Source organism: Bufo gargarizans, chromosome 4, assembly GCF_014858855.1.
Source record: "Bufo gargarizans isolate SCDJY-AF-19 chromosome 4, ASM1485885v1, whole genome shotgun sequence".
Lineage (NCBI taxonomy): Eukaryota > Metazoa > Chordata > Amphibia > Anura > Bufonidae > Bufo > Bufo gargarizans.
Window position 1 is genome coordinate 451082656 of NC_058083.1, and position 18113 is coordinate 451100768.

At 43.6% G+C, this 18113-nt stretch overlaps 1 protein-coding gene across 1 annotated transcript in view; it reads left to right on the forward strand.

Moving 5' to 3' along the window:
* Positions 1–4183: 4183 nt before the first annotated feature.
* Positions 4184–18113, forward strand: part of REL (REL proto-oncogene, NF-kB subunit) — a 55913-nt gene continuing 41983 nt past the window's right edge. The window contains exon 1 of the mRNA XM_044289132.1: positions 4184–4486. Coding sequence (XP_044145067.1) covers positions 4480–4486 — 7 coding nt within the window. The 5' untranslated portion in view covers positions 4184–4479. The remainder of the gene's footprint in view (positions 4487–18113) is intronic.

Here is an 18113-nt window from a genome sequence, read left to right on the forward strand (position 1 = left end):
TAAATTGCCAGGGCAGTATAACTACCCCACAAGTGACCCCATTTTGGAAAGAAGACACCCCAAGGTATTCCGTGAGGGGCATGGCGAGTTCCTAGAATTTTTTATTTTTTCTCACAAGTTAGTGGAATATGAGACTTTGTAAGAAAAAAAAAAAAACATAATTTTCCGCTAACTTGTGACAAAAAATAAAAAATTCTAGGAACTCGCCATGCCCCTCACGGAATACCTTGGGGTGTCTTCTTTCCAAAATGGGGTCACTTGTGGGGTAGTTATACTGCCCTGGCATTCTAGGGGCCCTAATGTGTGGTAAGTAGTTTGAAATCAAAATCTGTAAAAAATGACCTGTGAAATCCTAAAGGTGCTCTTTGGAATGTGTGCCCCTTTGCCCACCTAGGCGGCAAAAAAGTGTCACACATGTGGTATCGCCGTACTCAGGAGAAGTTGGGGAATGTGTTTTGGGGTGTCATTTTACATATACCCATGCTGGGTGAGAGAAATATCTTGGCAAAAGACAACTTTTCCCATTTTTTATACAAAGTTGGCATTTGACCAAGATGTTTATCTCACCCAACATGGGTATATGTAAAATGACACCCCAAAACACATTCCCCAACTTCTCCTGAGTACGGCGATACCACATGTGTGACACTTTTTTGCAGCCTAGATGCGCAAAGCGGCCCAAATTCCTTTTAGCAGGGCATTTTTAGACATTTGGATCCCAGACTTCTTCTCACGCTTTCGGGCCCCTAAAATTCCAGGGCAGTATAAATACCCCACATGTGACCCCATTTTGGAAAGAAGACACCCCAAAGTATTCAATGAGGGGCATGGCGAGTTCATAGAATTTTTTTTTTGGCACAAGTTAGCGGAAATTGATTTTTTTTTTTTTTTTTTTCTCACAAAGTCTCCCTTTCCGCTAACTTGGGACAAAAATTTCAATCTTTCATGGACTCAATATGCCCCTCATGGAATACCTTGGGGTGTCTTCTTTCCGAAATGGGGTCACATGTGGGGTATTTATACTGCCCTGGCATTTAAAGCGCATTTGGATTCCGTGAGGGGTATGGTGAGTTCATGTGAGATTTTATTTCTTGACACAAGTTAGTGGAATATGAGACTTTGTAAGAAAAATAAAATAAAAATAAAATATCTATTTCCGCTAACTTGTGCCCAAAAAAATTCTAAATGGAACCTTACAGGGGGTGATCAATGACAGGGGGGTGATCAGGGAGTGTATCACCCCCCTGTAAGGCTCCATTCAGACGTCCGTATGTGTTTTGCGGATCCGATCCATGTATCCGTGGATCCGTAAAAAACATACGGACGTCTGAATGGAGCCTTACAGGGGGTGATCAATGACAGGGGGGTGATCAATGACAGGGGGGTGATCAGGGAGTCTATAAGGGTGATCACCCCCCTGTAAGGCTCCATTCAGACGTCCGTATGTGTTTTGCGGATCCGATCCATGTATCCGTGGATACGTAAAAATCATACGGACATTTGAATGGAGCCTTACAGGGGGGTGATCAATGACAGGGGGGTGATCAGGAGTTAATAAGGGGTTAATGAGTGACAGGGGGGGGGTGTAGTGTAGTGTAGTGTTTTGTGGTACTTTACTGAGCTACCTGTGTCCTCTGGTGGTCGATCCAAGCAAAAGGGACCACCAGAGGACCAGGTAGCAGGTATATTAGACGCTGTTATCAAAACAGCGTCTAATATACCTGTTAGGGGTTAAAAAAATCGCATCTCCAGCCTGCCAGCGAACGATCGCCGCTGGCAGGCTGGAGATCCTGTCTCTTACCTTCCGATCCTGTGAACGCGCGTGCCTGTGTGCGCGCGTTCACAGGAAATCTCGGCTCACGTGAGATGACGAGTATTTGCATCACTGCGCAGAGCTGCTGCCTCCGGACCGCGATCCTGCGTTAGGCGGTCCGGAGGCGGTTAGGGTACTTTCACACTTGTGGGTTTTTTATCCGGCACTGAGTTCAGTCCTAGGGGCTCTATACTGGAAAAGAACTGATCAGTTTTATCCCCATGCATTCTGAATGGAGAGCAATCCGTTCAGGATGCATCAGGATGTCTTCAGTTCAGTCGTTTTGACTGATCAGGACAGAAATAATACCGCAGCATGCTAGGGTTTTATCTCCGGCCCAAAAAACTGAACACTTGCCTGAACGCCGGATCCGGCTTTTTTTTTCATAGGAATGTATTCAAAATACCGGAATGCCGGATGCGTCCTTCCGGTCTGCGCATGCGCAGACTGAAAGAAATGTGAGAAAAAATCTAAACGGATCCGTTTGTCCGTATGACAAACGGACAGACGGATCTGTTCTTGCAATGCATTTGTAAGACGGATCAGGATCCTGATCAGTCTTAAAATGCAATCAGTTGGCATACGTTTTGCCGGATCCGGCAGGCAGTTCCGGCGACTTAACTGCCTGCCGGATTCTTCTGCCGCAAGGGTGAAAGTACCCTTACCTGTTTTTCCTACTGAACTACATTAAACTAACATTTAACAGTGCTGCAACCCCTGGTCAATTGTCTTCAAAATAGCATCCACATGAAGCAATAGTGCAGTAGATTTTTTATCATTTTTAAACACATTTTGCATTTTATCTAAAGTTTCAATAAAGGTTTAGGCTACTTTCACACTAGCGTTCGGGGCTCCGCTTGTGAGTTCCATTTCAAGGCTCTCACAAGCGGCCCCGAACGCTTCCGTCCAGCCCTAATGCATTCTGAGTGAATGCGGATCCGCTCAGAATGCATCAGTCTGGCAGCGTTCAGCCTCCGCTCCGCTCAGCAGGCGGACACCTGAACGCTGCTCGCAGCGTTCAGGTGTCCGCCTGGCCATGCGGAGGCAAACGGATCCGTCCAGACTTACAATGTAAGTCAATGGGGACGGATCCGTTTGAAGTTGACACAATATGGCTCAATTTCAAACGGATCCGTCCCCCATTGACTTTCAATGTAAAGTCTGGACGGATCCGTCTGAGCAACTTTTCACACTTAGAATTTTTTCTAAACTATAATGCAGACGGATCCGTTCTGAACGGATCCCATCGTCTGCATTATAGGAGCGGATCCGTCTGTGCAGACAGCAGACGGATCCGCTCTGAACGCAAGTGTGAAAGTAGCTTTAATATAAACAAAACAAAAGGATAAAAGACAATGTCAGAAACTAAAGAGAAGGAGTAGAGGTGCAGGAAAGACATGGAGGGAATCAGACAGAAATCTGGCTGATATAGTAGTTAGAGTGACCCTTTATAGTGAAAGAGGCATCTATTCCCCCTCCTGCGTTGAAGAGGAAGTGGAGGTGTCACATCTGATCCTCCAATGAAGAGGCAGAACTTTTCTAGCCTACCTGGGAGAGGTGACACCCGTGGAAGGACACCGTAGGCAACAAGAATATAATTTGCCATTTTTGAATACAAATTTCTCTATCTACAGCTGACAAATAGGCAGGACACAGCAGGATTTTTTTACTCCTGCTCAGGAGCATATTATGAAATTTCTATGGATGCAGTTACTTTTAGGGCTGTTTCACACGAGCGGATGCCGAGCCTGACATCCGCTGCGTGAAAGAGTGCCAAGACCCGCTGCGGACTGCAGAGGCACGGAGCATGACAACTGTGATTTCGTAGTAATTTGCGGGCGGCAGCACGGCCACGGGGCGCACACGTTCATGTGCAAGAGGCCTTAGCTGCAGGTTGCACTTTATGCCTTTATTTTTCATCCACAACACTCAATAGACATTTTCTTGTCTGTTCAGATGCACTTTATCACGAAATATCATGTGGTTAGGGCACGGTACCGGTGATCTTTTATGGGTTACACTAACACCCAATCATCTAGACTGAAACGTGAAACTTGGCTGATTATGGTTTATACCTTTCTAATTTATAACTACTTTTAATGGTAGTTTCTGGGAGCTGACATGGGGGTGTAGAGTACGCCAGTGACCACTGTACCTCACAGACGTCACTATGTGTGTCACTATAGCCCTTTGGCAACCAGCACTAGAGAACACTAGTAGGTAGAATGGTGGAGCTGCACAAGGTGTGATGTCAGTCATGTGGGAAGGCAGTGTGTGGAGGGACTTTCCACTTCTCAGATATTGGTGAACACACACCCAGTCCCCAGCTCCTCCTAGTACTTCTAATAGGCTGCTCCAAGTACTCAGTGCTCAATACCCAACACTGCCCTGAGCAAAAGAACTTGTGTGCTGGGGAAAAAAATCTGTGTAGAATCTGGTCATCTGCACAGCCAAGCGCCAAGGGTTCTCAGAGGGATCATCTATGGGTCTGGAGCATCGGTGAACCTTCTCCATAACTGCTGATCACAGAACTGCAGGCTTTGGTGACCCTATACCATTTTTTATACAGGAGAACTTAAGAAAGCCTTCAAAGGGGCAACTACAATCTCTCACTTTTTTTTATACATATCCAAGGACAAGCAGATCCACGCTAAAGGTGATCCACCATGGCAGGTAAGTGTCTACCATGTTTTAGCCTTTTAGCCTATAAAAGTGCAGATTATAAGAAAATTATAGAAAAGAATAGTCTGTGAGGGTTGGACATATATAAAATAGAGTGACGCTCGTAGGGGGCAGACATTTTTAGGACTCCCTGTAAGTAAGGCTCATGGAATACGTCTACAATGCATAGCAAATGGAAACCAGACAGATATTTTTTTATATTTAGTGCTACCACAAAAGTAAGTACAGTATTGGAAGTGTCTGGCTTAGTGTATAAGAAAATATGTCTAGTACTTTCTCTTATTTGATCAAAATCTGTTTTGTGTGGCGAAATCTCTTGCCAAATATGTGTTTTGTCAATGTAGGTTTGTGAAGGAAGCCGAATGAATGAATGATCGGTGGAAAGTCTACAGATTAGTGTCATTTATTGTTGTCTTGGTGGCATAATTTTTGCGTAGTGACACAAGGGATTTTGTTATTACTGTAGCATGTACATGTTTTTTTTCATTCACTTTGAGACAGTCTATGAAATGAATTCACCAAAACTCAAAAAAGGAGAAGTTCTGTCTTCTCGGTATGTGTCACGAGAAAGGAATCGGTCACTTCTCCAAATTGTAGTCAGTCGTAATCAAACTGGGTATTCCTTTGAGCGGGCAGTATCGTCGTGGTGTACATTAATTTATGCCATTGAGAGAGATGAGGAAGTCCTGACATGATCAGTTGCAGCTGATCACCAGCTAATTACATGTGATAATGTTATCAGATATGCAGATCTGACACAGACATGGCCGAAGTGAGCTTTTCATTGGACACAGATCGTTGTGAGATGGGTTTTCTACACAGCCCTGCAGTTTGAGGGATTGTGATACACCAACACCTTTACCAGTAGAACATTTAATGATACTCTATGTTCAGCTCAACGTTATGAACACTAGAGGGCGGAAGACTATTTCATGTCTAGATGTAGCAGAGCTGATTTTTTTTTTTATTGAAATTGTTGAGGTTTTATAGTATGGAAACTTAAATAGGAACAAATAAAGTTTAAAACATGGGACCTAATATAAAAAAGTGCAAGAACAAAAATGCATTTAAAAGAACACATAACACATTTCTGGCATAAAACTGTCCCTATTACAACTATTGACACACTCATACTGTGTATATATAACACCTTTATAAACACAGTCAATTCAACTACCTAAAATAAAGGGATATTTAAAGATTTTTTTTATTGATGGTCTATCCTCAGGATAGGCGATCACTATGTGATCAGCAGTTGTCTGACACCCTGTACCCCTGCCGATCAGCTATTCCCAAGCAGCTTCAGTGCCAGAGTTACTCAGCTCCATTCACTGTATGGTTTAGTGAGCTGTTACTGCAGTACTGTTCCCATTCGCTTCAGTGGGAGCAATGCTGCAGTAAATACCTCCATCCATTATGCAATGGACAGAGCTGTGTAATTCTAGCACCAACTTTTGGAGCTGGAGCTAGTGCAGAACAGCTGATCGGTGGATATGCAGGATATAAAAATGATAAAAATACTGCTTTAAGAGATTTATCTAACATTTTAAGAGGGTTGGCCCATCTGAGATTAATGGCGTATTGCTAGGATATGGCATTAATATCACATAGGTGTGAGTCCCACCTCTGGGAACAGCTTCTATCTCTAGAACAGGGAACCCCTAAGTGAAGGAGAGGACACCGCTCATGCGTGGCATGCTCTCCATTCATTGCCATGGAAGTTCTGAAAATAGCAGCTCACTTGGCTGTTTTTGAAATCCCACAGCAGTGAATGGAGAGCGCACTGCCGAAAGACCGGCCACCTCACCATTCACCGCTATGGAACTGATGGGAAGAGCTAGCACTCGTCTATTTTCGGAACTCCTATAGCAGTGAACGGAGGATGGCCACACATGCCCAACTGCTCTCTGTTCATGTCAGGGGGCCCTATTCTGGACATAGGAGACATAGGAGACATAGGACCTACACTTATCCTGGTAATATGCCATCAATGTCCCATATAGGGATACACCTAATTAAAAGCATATGGAAAAGCAATCTTGGGTTCATTTCTTCAGCAGTATAAATAGTATACAAAATAATATGCCTCAAAACGCTACCTTAAAAATAACATGATACAAAATGTATAGCGAAAAAGTTAATGAAGTAATGCAGTGAAATAAATCCATGCTGCCTTGAAGGCCCAAATCAGTATCAACCCTAATTCATTTTCTTTTCCTTCCCTGTTGCCCTATTGATGATGGATCTGGATAATCACTAATCTCATGAGCACAATAGGCCTCCTTTATCCACACTGTCTAACAGGAAATTGGTCTTAGTTGCCCATAGCAACCAATCAGAGCTCAGCTTTCACGTTAAGAAATGAAAGCTGAGCTCTGATTGGTTGTTATGGGCAACTAAGACAGTTTTCCTGTTAGACAGTGTTGATAAATGAGGCCCGATCACTTTTAGACTGAATACAGCCTAGCCACAAGTCCGGCTTCAAAGTCCCCTGGTGATCAGCTTTTTATGGCCACGGGCTCATGCACATGAAAGTGTATGCTCCATGCTGTGGGCCGCAAATTGTGGTCCACAATGCACGGGAACCTTTCGTGTGCACGCAGTTTGCGGATGCGGACTCATTTACTTGAATGGGCCCGCGATTTGCAAGAGACAGTCTGCACCACAAAAAAATAGGACATGTTCTATTTTTTTTTGCAGTGCGGAGGCATGGACTGAAATCCCACAGAAGCGCTTTGTAACGTTTCCGTACACTTCCGATACGTGCCTCCGTTACACAAAAAGATGAAGTCCTATCTTTGGTCGTATCTGACGGATGCGGACTCATTCAAGTCAATGGGTCCTCATCTGTGATACGGAGTGCACACCGCCAGTGTCCATATATATTGCGGACCGGCCATTTACGGTCTGCAATACGGGCACGGGGCACACACGTTCGTGTGCATGAGCCCTAGTACTAAGTAATGTATTATTACATGCTTGCCATTAAATGAATGGCCGTCGGTGTAATACATAGAGAGCCCCTCTATGATTGAGCATGGAAAGGGGTTGTCTTCATGATAATGTCATGTATCTCGCACATAAAAAATCCCACAAAAATAAAATAGAGCAGAGAACAGAAAGGGGAATTTTGCCCAGAAAATCAGCTACTTCCTTATTTATCCGATTATAGCTACATCAGATTACATGATATTATCACGTTATATTGCTATCACATGGGTGTATGGGTCTAGCTATCCATAGGTGGCCTCACTGATGGCACCTCCGACAATAAGCCAAGGAAATCATTCTGTGTCAGTCACGTTCTACATAACCCTTTATGTTATCGTGCCCTAATAGACAAGAATGAGTTAACTGGACGCCACAAAATATTAGTAGGGGAAGGCCTATATAATGCTTTAAGAGGACTTGTCACCTCTCCTGACATGTCGGTTTTTAGTAACATCCTTCATTCACAGTGCATTAACAATTCCCAACGTATTTTCCTATGAATCTATGTTGTGCTATTCCTCCATTATTGCTACGAGAAGTTTATGAAGAAAGGTCCAGCTGTGGGCGTGTCCCTGCACAGTCTGTGATTTTTCAATCAGTGCTGCCAGTGTCAGACTGTGCAGGGGCACACCCCCAACTGCTAAGGCTAGTTTCACATATGCGGTACAGCCTTCTGGCAGGCTGTTCTGGCATAGGAATCAGCCGGACAGTAACTGCTGCCCGCTGTGGTTTCTGTCCAGCCGATTCACAAGAAATTTGACAGGTTGTCCGCCAGAACCCATTAGGGTCCATTCACACGTCCACAATTTCGTTCCGCATTTTGCGGAACAGAATTGCGGACCCATTCATTTTTATGGGGTAGCCCGGATCCGGAATTGCGGATCCGCACTTCCGGGTCTGTAATTCCATTCCTGAAAAAAATAAAACATGTCCTAGTCTTGTCCGCAATTGCGGACAAGAATAGGCATTTTCTATTAAGTGCCGTCGATGTGCAGTCCGCAAAATCCGTGGATCCGCAAAACACACACGGACGTGTGAATGGACCCTAATAGTTCTCCGGATCTGGAGAACTCTGGCAGGAGTTGGAATAGCCTGCTGGAATGCTCTGCCACATATGTTAAACTAGTACCTTTCTTTATAAATTTCTAGTAGGAATAATAGAGGGACAGCACAACATACAGTCATAAGAATAGGTGCTCCAGAATTGTTATTGCATGGGGAATGAAATTAATTACTAAGCCAGACATGTCAGGAGAGAGAACGGGTCCTCTTTAAAGGCACAGGCAAGAACACTGGGGGAGATTTATCAAACTGCTGTAAAGTAGAAATGTCTTAGTTTCCCCAAGTAACCAATCAGATTCCACCTTTCATTTTCCACAACTTCTTTTGAAAATGAAAGGTGGTATCTGATTGGTTGCCATGGGTAACTAAGCCAGTTCTACTACTTTAACCCAGTTTGATAAATTTCCCCTATTAGGTTTATGGCTAGGACCTAAAATATGTTTTTTTTTCTGCTGGTTGAAAACATTTAACTGAAGCGAAGAGGAGTCGACAGAAAAAAAAATTTGATATGGCACTGGATGAAGAATTAATAGTTGAAAGGTGTAAAACAATTGTGTCTGAACGTGTGTAGTACATTTTGTACATAAATAGGGCGTGCTTAGTGAATAGGATGCGGTTGGGGGAGGTGAGGGCTGGGGCTGCACAGGAAGCTTTGCAGGGCTGTAGCAACAGTATTACCAGCTTACAATGCCATCACAGCCTGCAGGCGAGCATTCATTGTTGACATGCATCGGCAACCTTCGGCACTCCAGCTGCTTTACTACAACTCCCAGCATGCACACTTTCTTGGCTGTTCTTGTAATGTCACTAGAAGTGAAAGGAGGATTTGAGGAGTTGTAGTTTCAGAACAGCTGGAGTGCCGGAGGTTGATGATCCCTGTAGTGTTGAGAGAAGCGAGTTTCGGATGCTTCATCCAAAGTCACTTCGTTCAAAACTTCGGAATAATACTGTAAGGAGAAACATCTCCATACAGTATTAGAATGTATGGGCTCCGATGAGCCGAAGTTAGTTATTCACAAAGTCGCTCATCACTTCGTTGAATAACTTCGGTACTTGATTTATAAAGTGGAAAACCACTTTAAAATGTGAAACCGAACTCTGCTTTGGTTCAGAGGTACGAGTTGGAACTGAAGCCGAGTTTGGTTTCACGTTTTAAAGTGGTTTTCCACTTTATAAATCAAGTACCGAAGTCATGAGCAACTTTGTGAATAACTAACTTCGGCTCATCGGAGCCCATACATTCTAATACTGTACGGAGATGGATCTCCTTACAGTATTATTCCGAAGTTTTGAATGAAGCGTATTCGGATGAAGCATCCAAAGCTCGCTTCGCTCAACACTAGATCCCTGCTCTACATGTTCTACAATGATATACCGAAACAGTAGGAACACCTTGGAACGAGCTTCCTGCAGCCGCAGTGGAAGTACATGAGTGTGAGCATGCCTGGGAGATGCTAGGGTCTCATGCTCACAGTCATATTATGGATCTGTGTTACACACATCTGTAACATGCTGCCCATATGGCACCTCAGGTTTTGTATGAAGGAACATATAGGTTTTTGTGTATGAATCAGTGAGAAAAATATTTGACATACCCAGGGGCGCACCACCAATGAGGCCAGGTGAGGTGATCGCCTCAGGCAGCACCAGACAGGGGCAAGACGGGGGCAGCCGAAGGGCCATGGGCTGAAGGGAAATGGTTAGGTTAAGAAATTGACATTGGGAACAGGGAGCACCGTTTCAGTTTTCGCCTCAAGCAGCAGAAAGGCTAGGTGCACCCCTGGACATACCCCACTGTATGCTGTATGAAACTGGTGTTTCCCCTAGAATAGCAGCACATGGAGCGCCAATGGGTCCATAGTACAGTTACATGTCAGTGCCAGTACTAGACTTTTTGCAGTGTGGCCCTACAATCAAGTACTGTATATGTCTTAGGGTGGGTTCACACTAGCGTTATGGAGTCCGTTACGGCTTTCCGTTATAACAGGGTTATAACAGAACATAACAGAATACATACAGTAAGACGGAAGGACGGATCCGTTTTGCTGCCCACAGACTTGCATTATGACGGAATGGAAAACGGACGCCTTTAAAAGGCATTCTGTTTGCTTTCCCTCCTGATAGAAGTCTATGGGAATCAAAACGGATCCGTCTGTGTCCCGTTATGCAAGACGGAAAACAAAGTCCTGTCGACAAGACTTTGTTTTCCGTCTTGCATGACGGGACACAGACGGATCCGTTATGTTTTCCCATAGACTTCTATTAGGACGGAGCAAAATGGAATGCCTCTTAAAGGCTTCCGTTTTGCATTCCATCCTATGCATTCCGTTATGTTCCGTTATAACCCTGTTATAATGGAAAGCCATAACGGACTCCATAACGCTAGTGTGAACCCACCCTTACTTGGTTAAAAGTAGGTAAGAGCTGCTGAGTAACCATACCGCTACCCAGTGGTGTACAAAAACGGATGGTTACAGGGTCAAAGCTGACAATAATACTTCTGATGCTAGAATTGTGGTTCTACGTACAGGTTTTTACATGAAGCTCCCCTACTGGACGTTCTGCTGGTTTTGCAGGGTAAACTGTTATACGTGTCAGTAGATCACGCTGTCATTACCCGTCATAGTCGCAAAATCAGGATTCTAAATGGCCACTAAACCTAAAAGAGCAGATGAATAATGATACTTTACTAATAATAATACTTATGGATATCAATTTAAATACATATTGCTTGAAAAAATGGAGAAAAGCTTGTAGAAAACCCCTATACAGCTATGACGCATCCTCATTTAAGAGAGAGGAAGAGAGTTCGATCATCCTGCTCTCCGGCCAAGGGCCAGTACTTTGGCAATGGTGGGGATCTGCATCTAACTGACATTTATAAGGCTACTTTCACACTTGCATTTAACTTTCCTGGTATTGAGATCCTTCATAGGGTCTCAATACCGGAGAAAAACGCTTGCTTTTGTCCCCATTCATTGTCAATGGGGACAAAACTGAACTGAACAGAACGAAGTGCACCAGAATGCATTCCGCTCTGTTTGGTTGCGTTCCCGTACCGGAGAGCAAACCACAGCAAGCTGCTGTTTTCTGTGTGGCATGGGATGCGGCATGACACACAATGCAAGTCAATGGTGCTGGATAAGTTTTCTCGGACACAATAGAAAACGGATCCATCCCCCATTGACTTACAACAGTTTTAGAGACGGATCCGTCTTGGCAATGTTAAAGATAATACAACTGGATCCGTTCATAATGGATGCAGAAGGTTTTATTATCAGAAACAGAAGTGTTTTTGCTGATCTCTGCCAGATCAGGCAAAAACGCAAGTGTGAGAGTAGCCTAACCTGTCTGATTTACGGTTTATAAAGTAAATGGGCCCATGAATGCTGTGCTCGGCTACTGTAGTCAGTGCAGTAGACTTCAGAGCGCATGCTTGACCACCGCTCCATGCAAATTCCAGTGACCAGAGTCTTCAGTTCTCACAATCCATGGAGGTCCCAGCAGTCACGCCCTCACCAAAATAGCATGTGTCTCCTAATCAGTCAATGGGTGCTAAGTGCTTCTGGTCTGAATACTTTTTTTAAATGTTTTCTCTGAAAAAATATGGTGTTTGGTACAATATTAATGAAGTTTTAATGCTGCTTTTTCCAACACATCCAAAAATGGATGGAATCAGGTTTTTCAGCTACTTTTTGATTAGAAAAGTATAAAAAGACCAGATCTGACCCTAGATGTAGCTTATGCCTCCAATGCATTAGTGGATTTGCTGTGAAATGTGTACGCAGTATACAGTGCTTCCATCGGTGGAATCCGATTTGTGCTATGGGCAACTAAGCCAGTTTTCCTTTGCACCAGTTTTGGTAAATCTCCCCCTCTGTATCTGGACAGAGATCTGATCTATTGACCGAATTGGCAACACATACATCATAACATTATAGCTGGGGTATGGGTTACCTAACTTACACTTGATAGGGTTTCTATAACTTCTATAGATCCAAGGACCAAGACATGTTCCAATTTTACAGCTAAGCATCTGTGACTTGGGAACCTCAACTAGAGGAGGGCAAGGGATGAAGGTACACTGATTATTTAGAAACTATGTGACACTGGCACTTATACTAATAACTATATCTGTCGCTGCAATACCGCTATTGCTGCAAATAATCAAAAACTTCAAAAAGTACAAATAGGTCCTGCGCGACTCTAACCATACACCTATTAAGACACCTTAGATAGAGGTATATGTGCGTACACAGCATGAAACCAAGTATGGATCTTACTGAGCTCCGCTGTAACTCGCTGCCCGTGTTTCTCCTCTCTTGTATACTGGTGCTTCTTATCGTGGTGGGATAAGAGGTCCTATCAACTAGTATAAGATAGAGTTTGCCCTGGCCGGTGGCGCCACTCTAGATCCTATCCGCTTACTCGCGCTAAGAGTCACTTACTGAGTACGGATGCCTGAGACTGTCAAAAAACTGATGCGTTTCGGATACTACGATATCCTTCGTCAGGGATGTACACTGACTCTCCTGCTGTTCCTTATATAGCCTCCTCTTCCCATCCCATTTTAACCTTTAATGCACCTCGCAGGACAGAAAATTAGGTAACCCAGAAATTAAAGGGGTTTTCCAAGATATTTTTATTGATGTCCTATCCACAGGATATGTCTCAATATCAGATCGATGGGGGTCAACATCGCAGCGGTGAGTAGGCGTGATTACAAGAAGCCGTCCCATTCACTTCCTCATTCAAATGCAAATAGTTCAATTTCTGAATATAAACCCTGCTGGAATACACTAATACCAGCAGGGTTAAATTCTGAAATTGAACTATTTGCATTTGAATGATGAACTGAAGCAGTTTTAAGTATCGGGTGCATTAAGGGGTAAAATGGGATGGGAAGAGGAGCCTTATTTGTAGCTTGCCTATAGATAAAAGATGCATACATAGATCCAAATGGTTCCTTCCACCCTCTATACCACAGACACTGTGCCTAGAGAAGACCATACACATGAGATAGTTGTTGGACAACAGCTACAGTAATTGTCCCGAATTGGTTGGTGGCCCAATGGGTATGTTTATTTCATTGGGGAGTGGGGAAAATGCAGAGGCCAGATCCTTCTGGCAGTGGCTTGTCTCACTCAGGACAAAAATATGTCTATCCCTCAACATCTTACACATTAGACCAGGCATGTCCAAACTGCGGCCCTCCAGCTGTTGCAAAACTACAACTCCTAGCAACCATCATGCAATCCTTTCAACCGGCTCTAATCTTAAATCATGCAATTTTTATTTGTGTTGTCCTGGAAAAGCCCTTCAGCGAGAGAAGTGTTAACCATTAGAAAAGGTTTTATTGCCCTGAAGACAATAACATTTCGCCGTGAACGTTTGTCATCACTTGCCTTTGGTTTGCTTTGAAGTTCGTGTTCACTGTACTTTGAATTATGTCATTAGAAGTTTTACATTATTCTTATCTATTTGTGTCAAATGTGTAATCCAAAATATCCTGGATGATGATGATGACTAAGCCTAAGACTGCCTCTCAGAATCTTTTTTTAGCTACAGTAAAGTAGGGTGAATGAGTGTCAGTAGCGAAAAGATATTTGTATGTGATTGAAAATTCTGAAGATTACCACATTTTACCAGAAAGAAAATCGTAATTTACAATATTAATTTTTTTTATTATCTCATATGGGAAAAGTTCTATAACATCATCATAGGTATTTCTAGGGGTGACTACATACTGTATAAAACATGCACTTTCAACTACATTCACATTTAGGTTTGCTTTTCAGAGGCACCATCTAAGTTTCATCCTCAAAGGGGTTTTCCAAGATATTTTTATTGATGACCTCAGGATGGGTCATCAGTATCGGATCGGCGGGGGTCTAACACGAAGAAACACACCGATCAGCTGGTTAAAGAGAAGGCTGGGCGCGTTCCTGAGAAGCCTTCTCTTCATTGTTTACCTGCTCACCGTCAACATCGCAGCGGTATAGGAACGAGCCATCCCATTGAAGTGAATGGGACGGCTTCTTGTAATTCCACCTATTCACCACTGCGATGTTGACAGCGAGCAGGTAAACAAACAAGGGGAGGTTGCACTCACACAGTGCTCAGCCTTCTCTACAACCAGCTGATCGTCGGGGGTGCCGGGTATTGGACCCCCATCGATCTGATATTGAGACATATCCTGAGGATAGGACATCAATAAAAATATCTTGGTGGAAAACCCCTTTAATTCCCAGGTTACCTTCTTTTCTGTCCTGTTTAAGGTTGTATGCATTCCCATACAACGTCTCAGTTTATATTAATATCTAAGATAATGGAAATAATTTATTTTCATGTCTGATAATGGATTCAGTTCATGGATATTCTAAATATTGGTTTCCATGTGCAATTACAATTTAGAGAAGTATGTTCTACACCGTCCTTATCATCTCATGTTCCCCATATGTCATCTCCATCTACTCCAGAAGTTAAAGGGGTTGTCAGAGAGTATAAAAAGCCCCCCAATATGCCGGGCCCTCCACACTGAATATACCTACCCCGCTCCCCACTCCCTGCGCCGCTTGTGGTCCCCGCACCACCGCTGCTGCCTCTCCCTGTGTGTGGATGAAAACATTGGATGTCAGGGAGGAAGCAGCCAATGGCAGGCTGGGACGAGCCTCCCTAGCGTCCCTGTCACCACCTGCCATTGGCTGCTCCCCCCGACACCGGATGTTTTCATCCACCCCGACACCGGATGTTTTCATCCGCGTACGGGTAGAAGCAGAGCAGCAGCGGTGCTGGGACCAGGAGCGGCGCAGGACGTGTGGGGGGCCCTGTATATTGGGGGACTTTTTATACTCTCAGATAACCCCTTTAAGGTGACCATGCACATTGATCTTAAGCTGATCAAAATGTTTTTCGAGTAAAACAATCATTTTTACCAAACGATGACAATAATCATATAATGTGTCTGTTTTTGAAATTTTCATCCGATAATTGGACGAAATATCTTTTGTTTAAAGAAAGATTGTCTGTGGATAAAATATATTTCTTTGAAAGAATGGTCCCTAAAAGATATTTTGTCCATCGCCCAGTGTTTATGAATGTGTATGGCCAGTTGGGACAGTAAATGGGTGACGGCCAATGTGGACTAAAATGTATATGGCTGCATCTACAAAACGATCATTCACTAGATCAGTGATGGTAAACCTTTTAGAGACCGAGTGCCCAAACTGAAACCCAAAACCCACTAATTTATCGCAAAGTGCCAATACAGCAATTAATGGTGGAAAAGTCTAAGGCATATTGGTACACTATAGATTTTTTCGATGGTGCAGGTGCCCACAGAGAGGGCTTTGAGTGCCAACTCTAGCACCCGTGCCATAGGTTAGCCACCACTGCTCCAGATTATTTCTTCAAATAATGTTCAACCATCAACCAACTTCTATTTATTGTGTATGGCCACCTTTACTCTTACCTTTGTGAGTGCATGGTCCAATGCTTCCACTTGCATATTTGAAAATTCATGTCTATTTGGAGAGGTCATATAAGAATGTTGTAAAGTATTAAACCAGGCACAGAGCTTAACTGGTTCTGAATTTTCTACTGCCTAGATTGGCAATGATACCAGTGGGCAGATGTTGGTACGTGGGTGGCCAGCCTACACCTTGTGGCAAACCTACATCATCTATATAAACTATTTGTGGTTTATATCTGATTAGTTCAACATTTTTGAATGTCATAAGAGAGAAGAGTGTTCTTATGACTTTTCTAAAATGGCTTGAACATTTTCCTCCATTCTTGGGCCTACACAGTCTTTGGCTTCATCGTATGATCAAACCAAACCGTATTTTTCATAATGCTCTAGTCTGCGAGAGATTTCTACCTGGAAATTGGGAAAGCTGTCTAGATATAGGTAAAGCAAAATCTAGTCGTAATCATTTGCTGGAATGTGATGTGGCATGTGGACCTTTGGTGTAAAGGGCCATTGCCTAGCGAATCTCCATCTTTCTCTAACCTTTTCCTTGTCCATGCATGTTTCAAGCAGGGAATTGTAATGTGAAGTAGCCCCCATAGGCTGGGTTCACATCTGCGCTGTGAACTCTGGCATTTTGTTCCAGCGGGGGAAAAGACTGCCGGAGTTCAATGTAACCCGCATAGCCGGATACCACCGTACACACTGGATCTCCATTCACTGTAATTGGATCCGGCCGCATGCCGACATATATGCCAGCTTTTGGCCGGACAAAAATGCTCCATGTAGAATTTTTTGTCCGGCCGAAAGCCGCCATATATGCTGGGTACTGTGAATTCCAGCAGTCTGTTCTTCTGTCGGAACAGACTGGCGGAGTTCACAGCCTTAGGAGAATGGCTTTTTATAGCCACTTGTGATACAGAACAGTAAGAAACAAGTTGTCACCAAAAACCTCTGACTGAAACAAATGACGTTAAAGTACTCCCAAGGCCAGGTCATTACCATTGACAAAGCTCCCACCGCTTCTTAAAAGTTCTCTCATGGAGCTAAATGATAGATTTACATTTGAAAAATAGTCAATTGCTTTGGAAACTGCACAATGGGTTTTTCCTGAGAAGTATACCACATTATCCCCTTGAATCCTGACCTAGGCCTCTCACCCACTTAAGCCAGTACTCTGCTCTGCACTGATGAGGGGCTATCTCCCCCCAGATATTAAATTAGCCAGCACTGTCTGCAGATGAGGTGCTGGCTAATTTAATATCTGAGTCGTGTCTCAAGGCCTATTCAAAGGGTCAAACATTGCCTTATAGCAGGCATCCTCAAACTGCGGCCCTCCAGCTGTTGTAAAACTACAACTCCCACAATGCCCTGCTGTAGGCTGATAGCTGTAGGCTGTTCGGGCATGCTGGGAGTTGTAGTTTTGCAACAGCTGGAGGGCCGCAGTTTGAGGATGCCTGCCTTATAGGATAGCTGCCTTAAATCTGGTGGCATTAGAGCTCATTTGCATACCCTCTTCCCAGCATTACAGAGGAGCATTGCCTGGCCTACAAGACTCCTCATGCCTACTTTGCACTCTCTATAAGGAGAAATTGTATCCCCTGGATATAGATCTAAATATAACTCATCATTGCCAACTCTTCTGCAATATCTGACAGGCTGACCAAAAATGTGGAGACCTCCCTGACCTCCCAGGAGCCACAGAAGCCAGCCATCACTTCCTGGCAAGCAGCTCTGTAATTTGTTCAATGCTGGGATGCTGCGTTATTAATCTCAGCCCTGATGCTTAAATGCATATCGAAGGGGTGGTGTCATGTCACAAAAAGTGTGATGTGGCCCACAAAAAAGGGTATGGTCTGTAAAATAGAACGTGTCTATCAAAGGAAATGGCGGAGAACACATTTTTAAAACTAGGTATGTATGTTCTAAAACCATAGATAGGAACTATTCACTAAAAATAAGTCAATATCCATATGTGGCAAAAAGTCCCTTTTATTCTGGAAATTCCCCACAATGCTGCTTGGAAGCATATCCAATTTCAGTGCAGCGAGGTGAGCACATGGACGCTGCTGTTTACTGTCAGCTTCATTGCGTGTG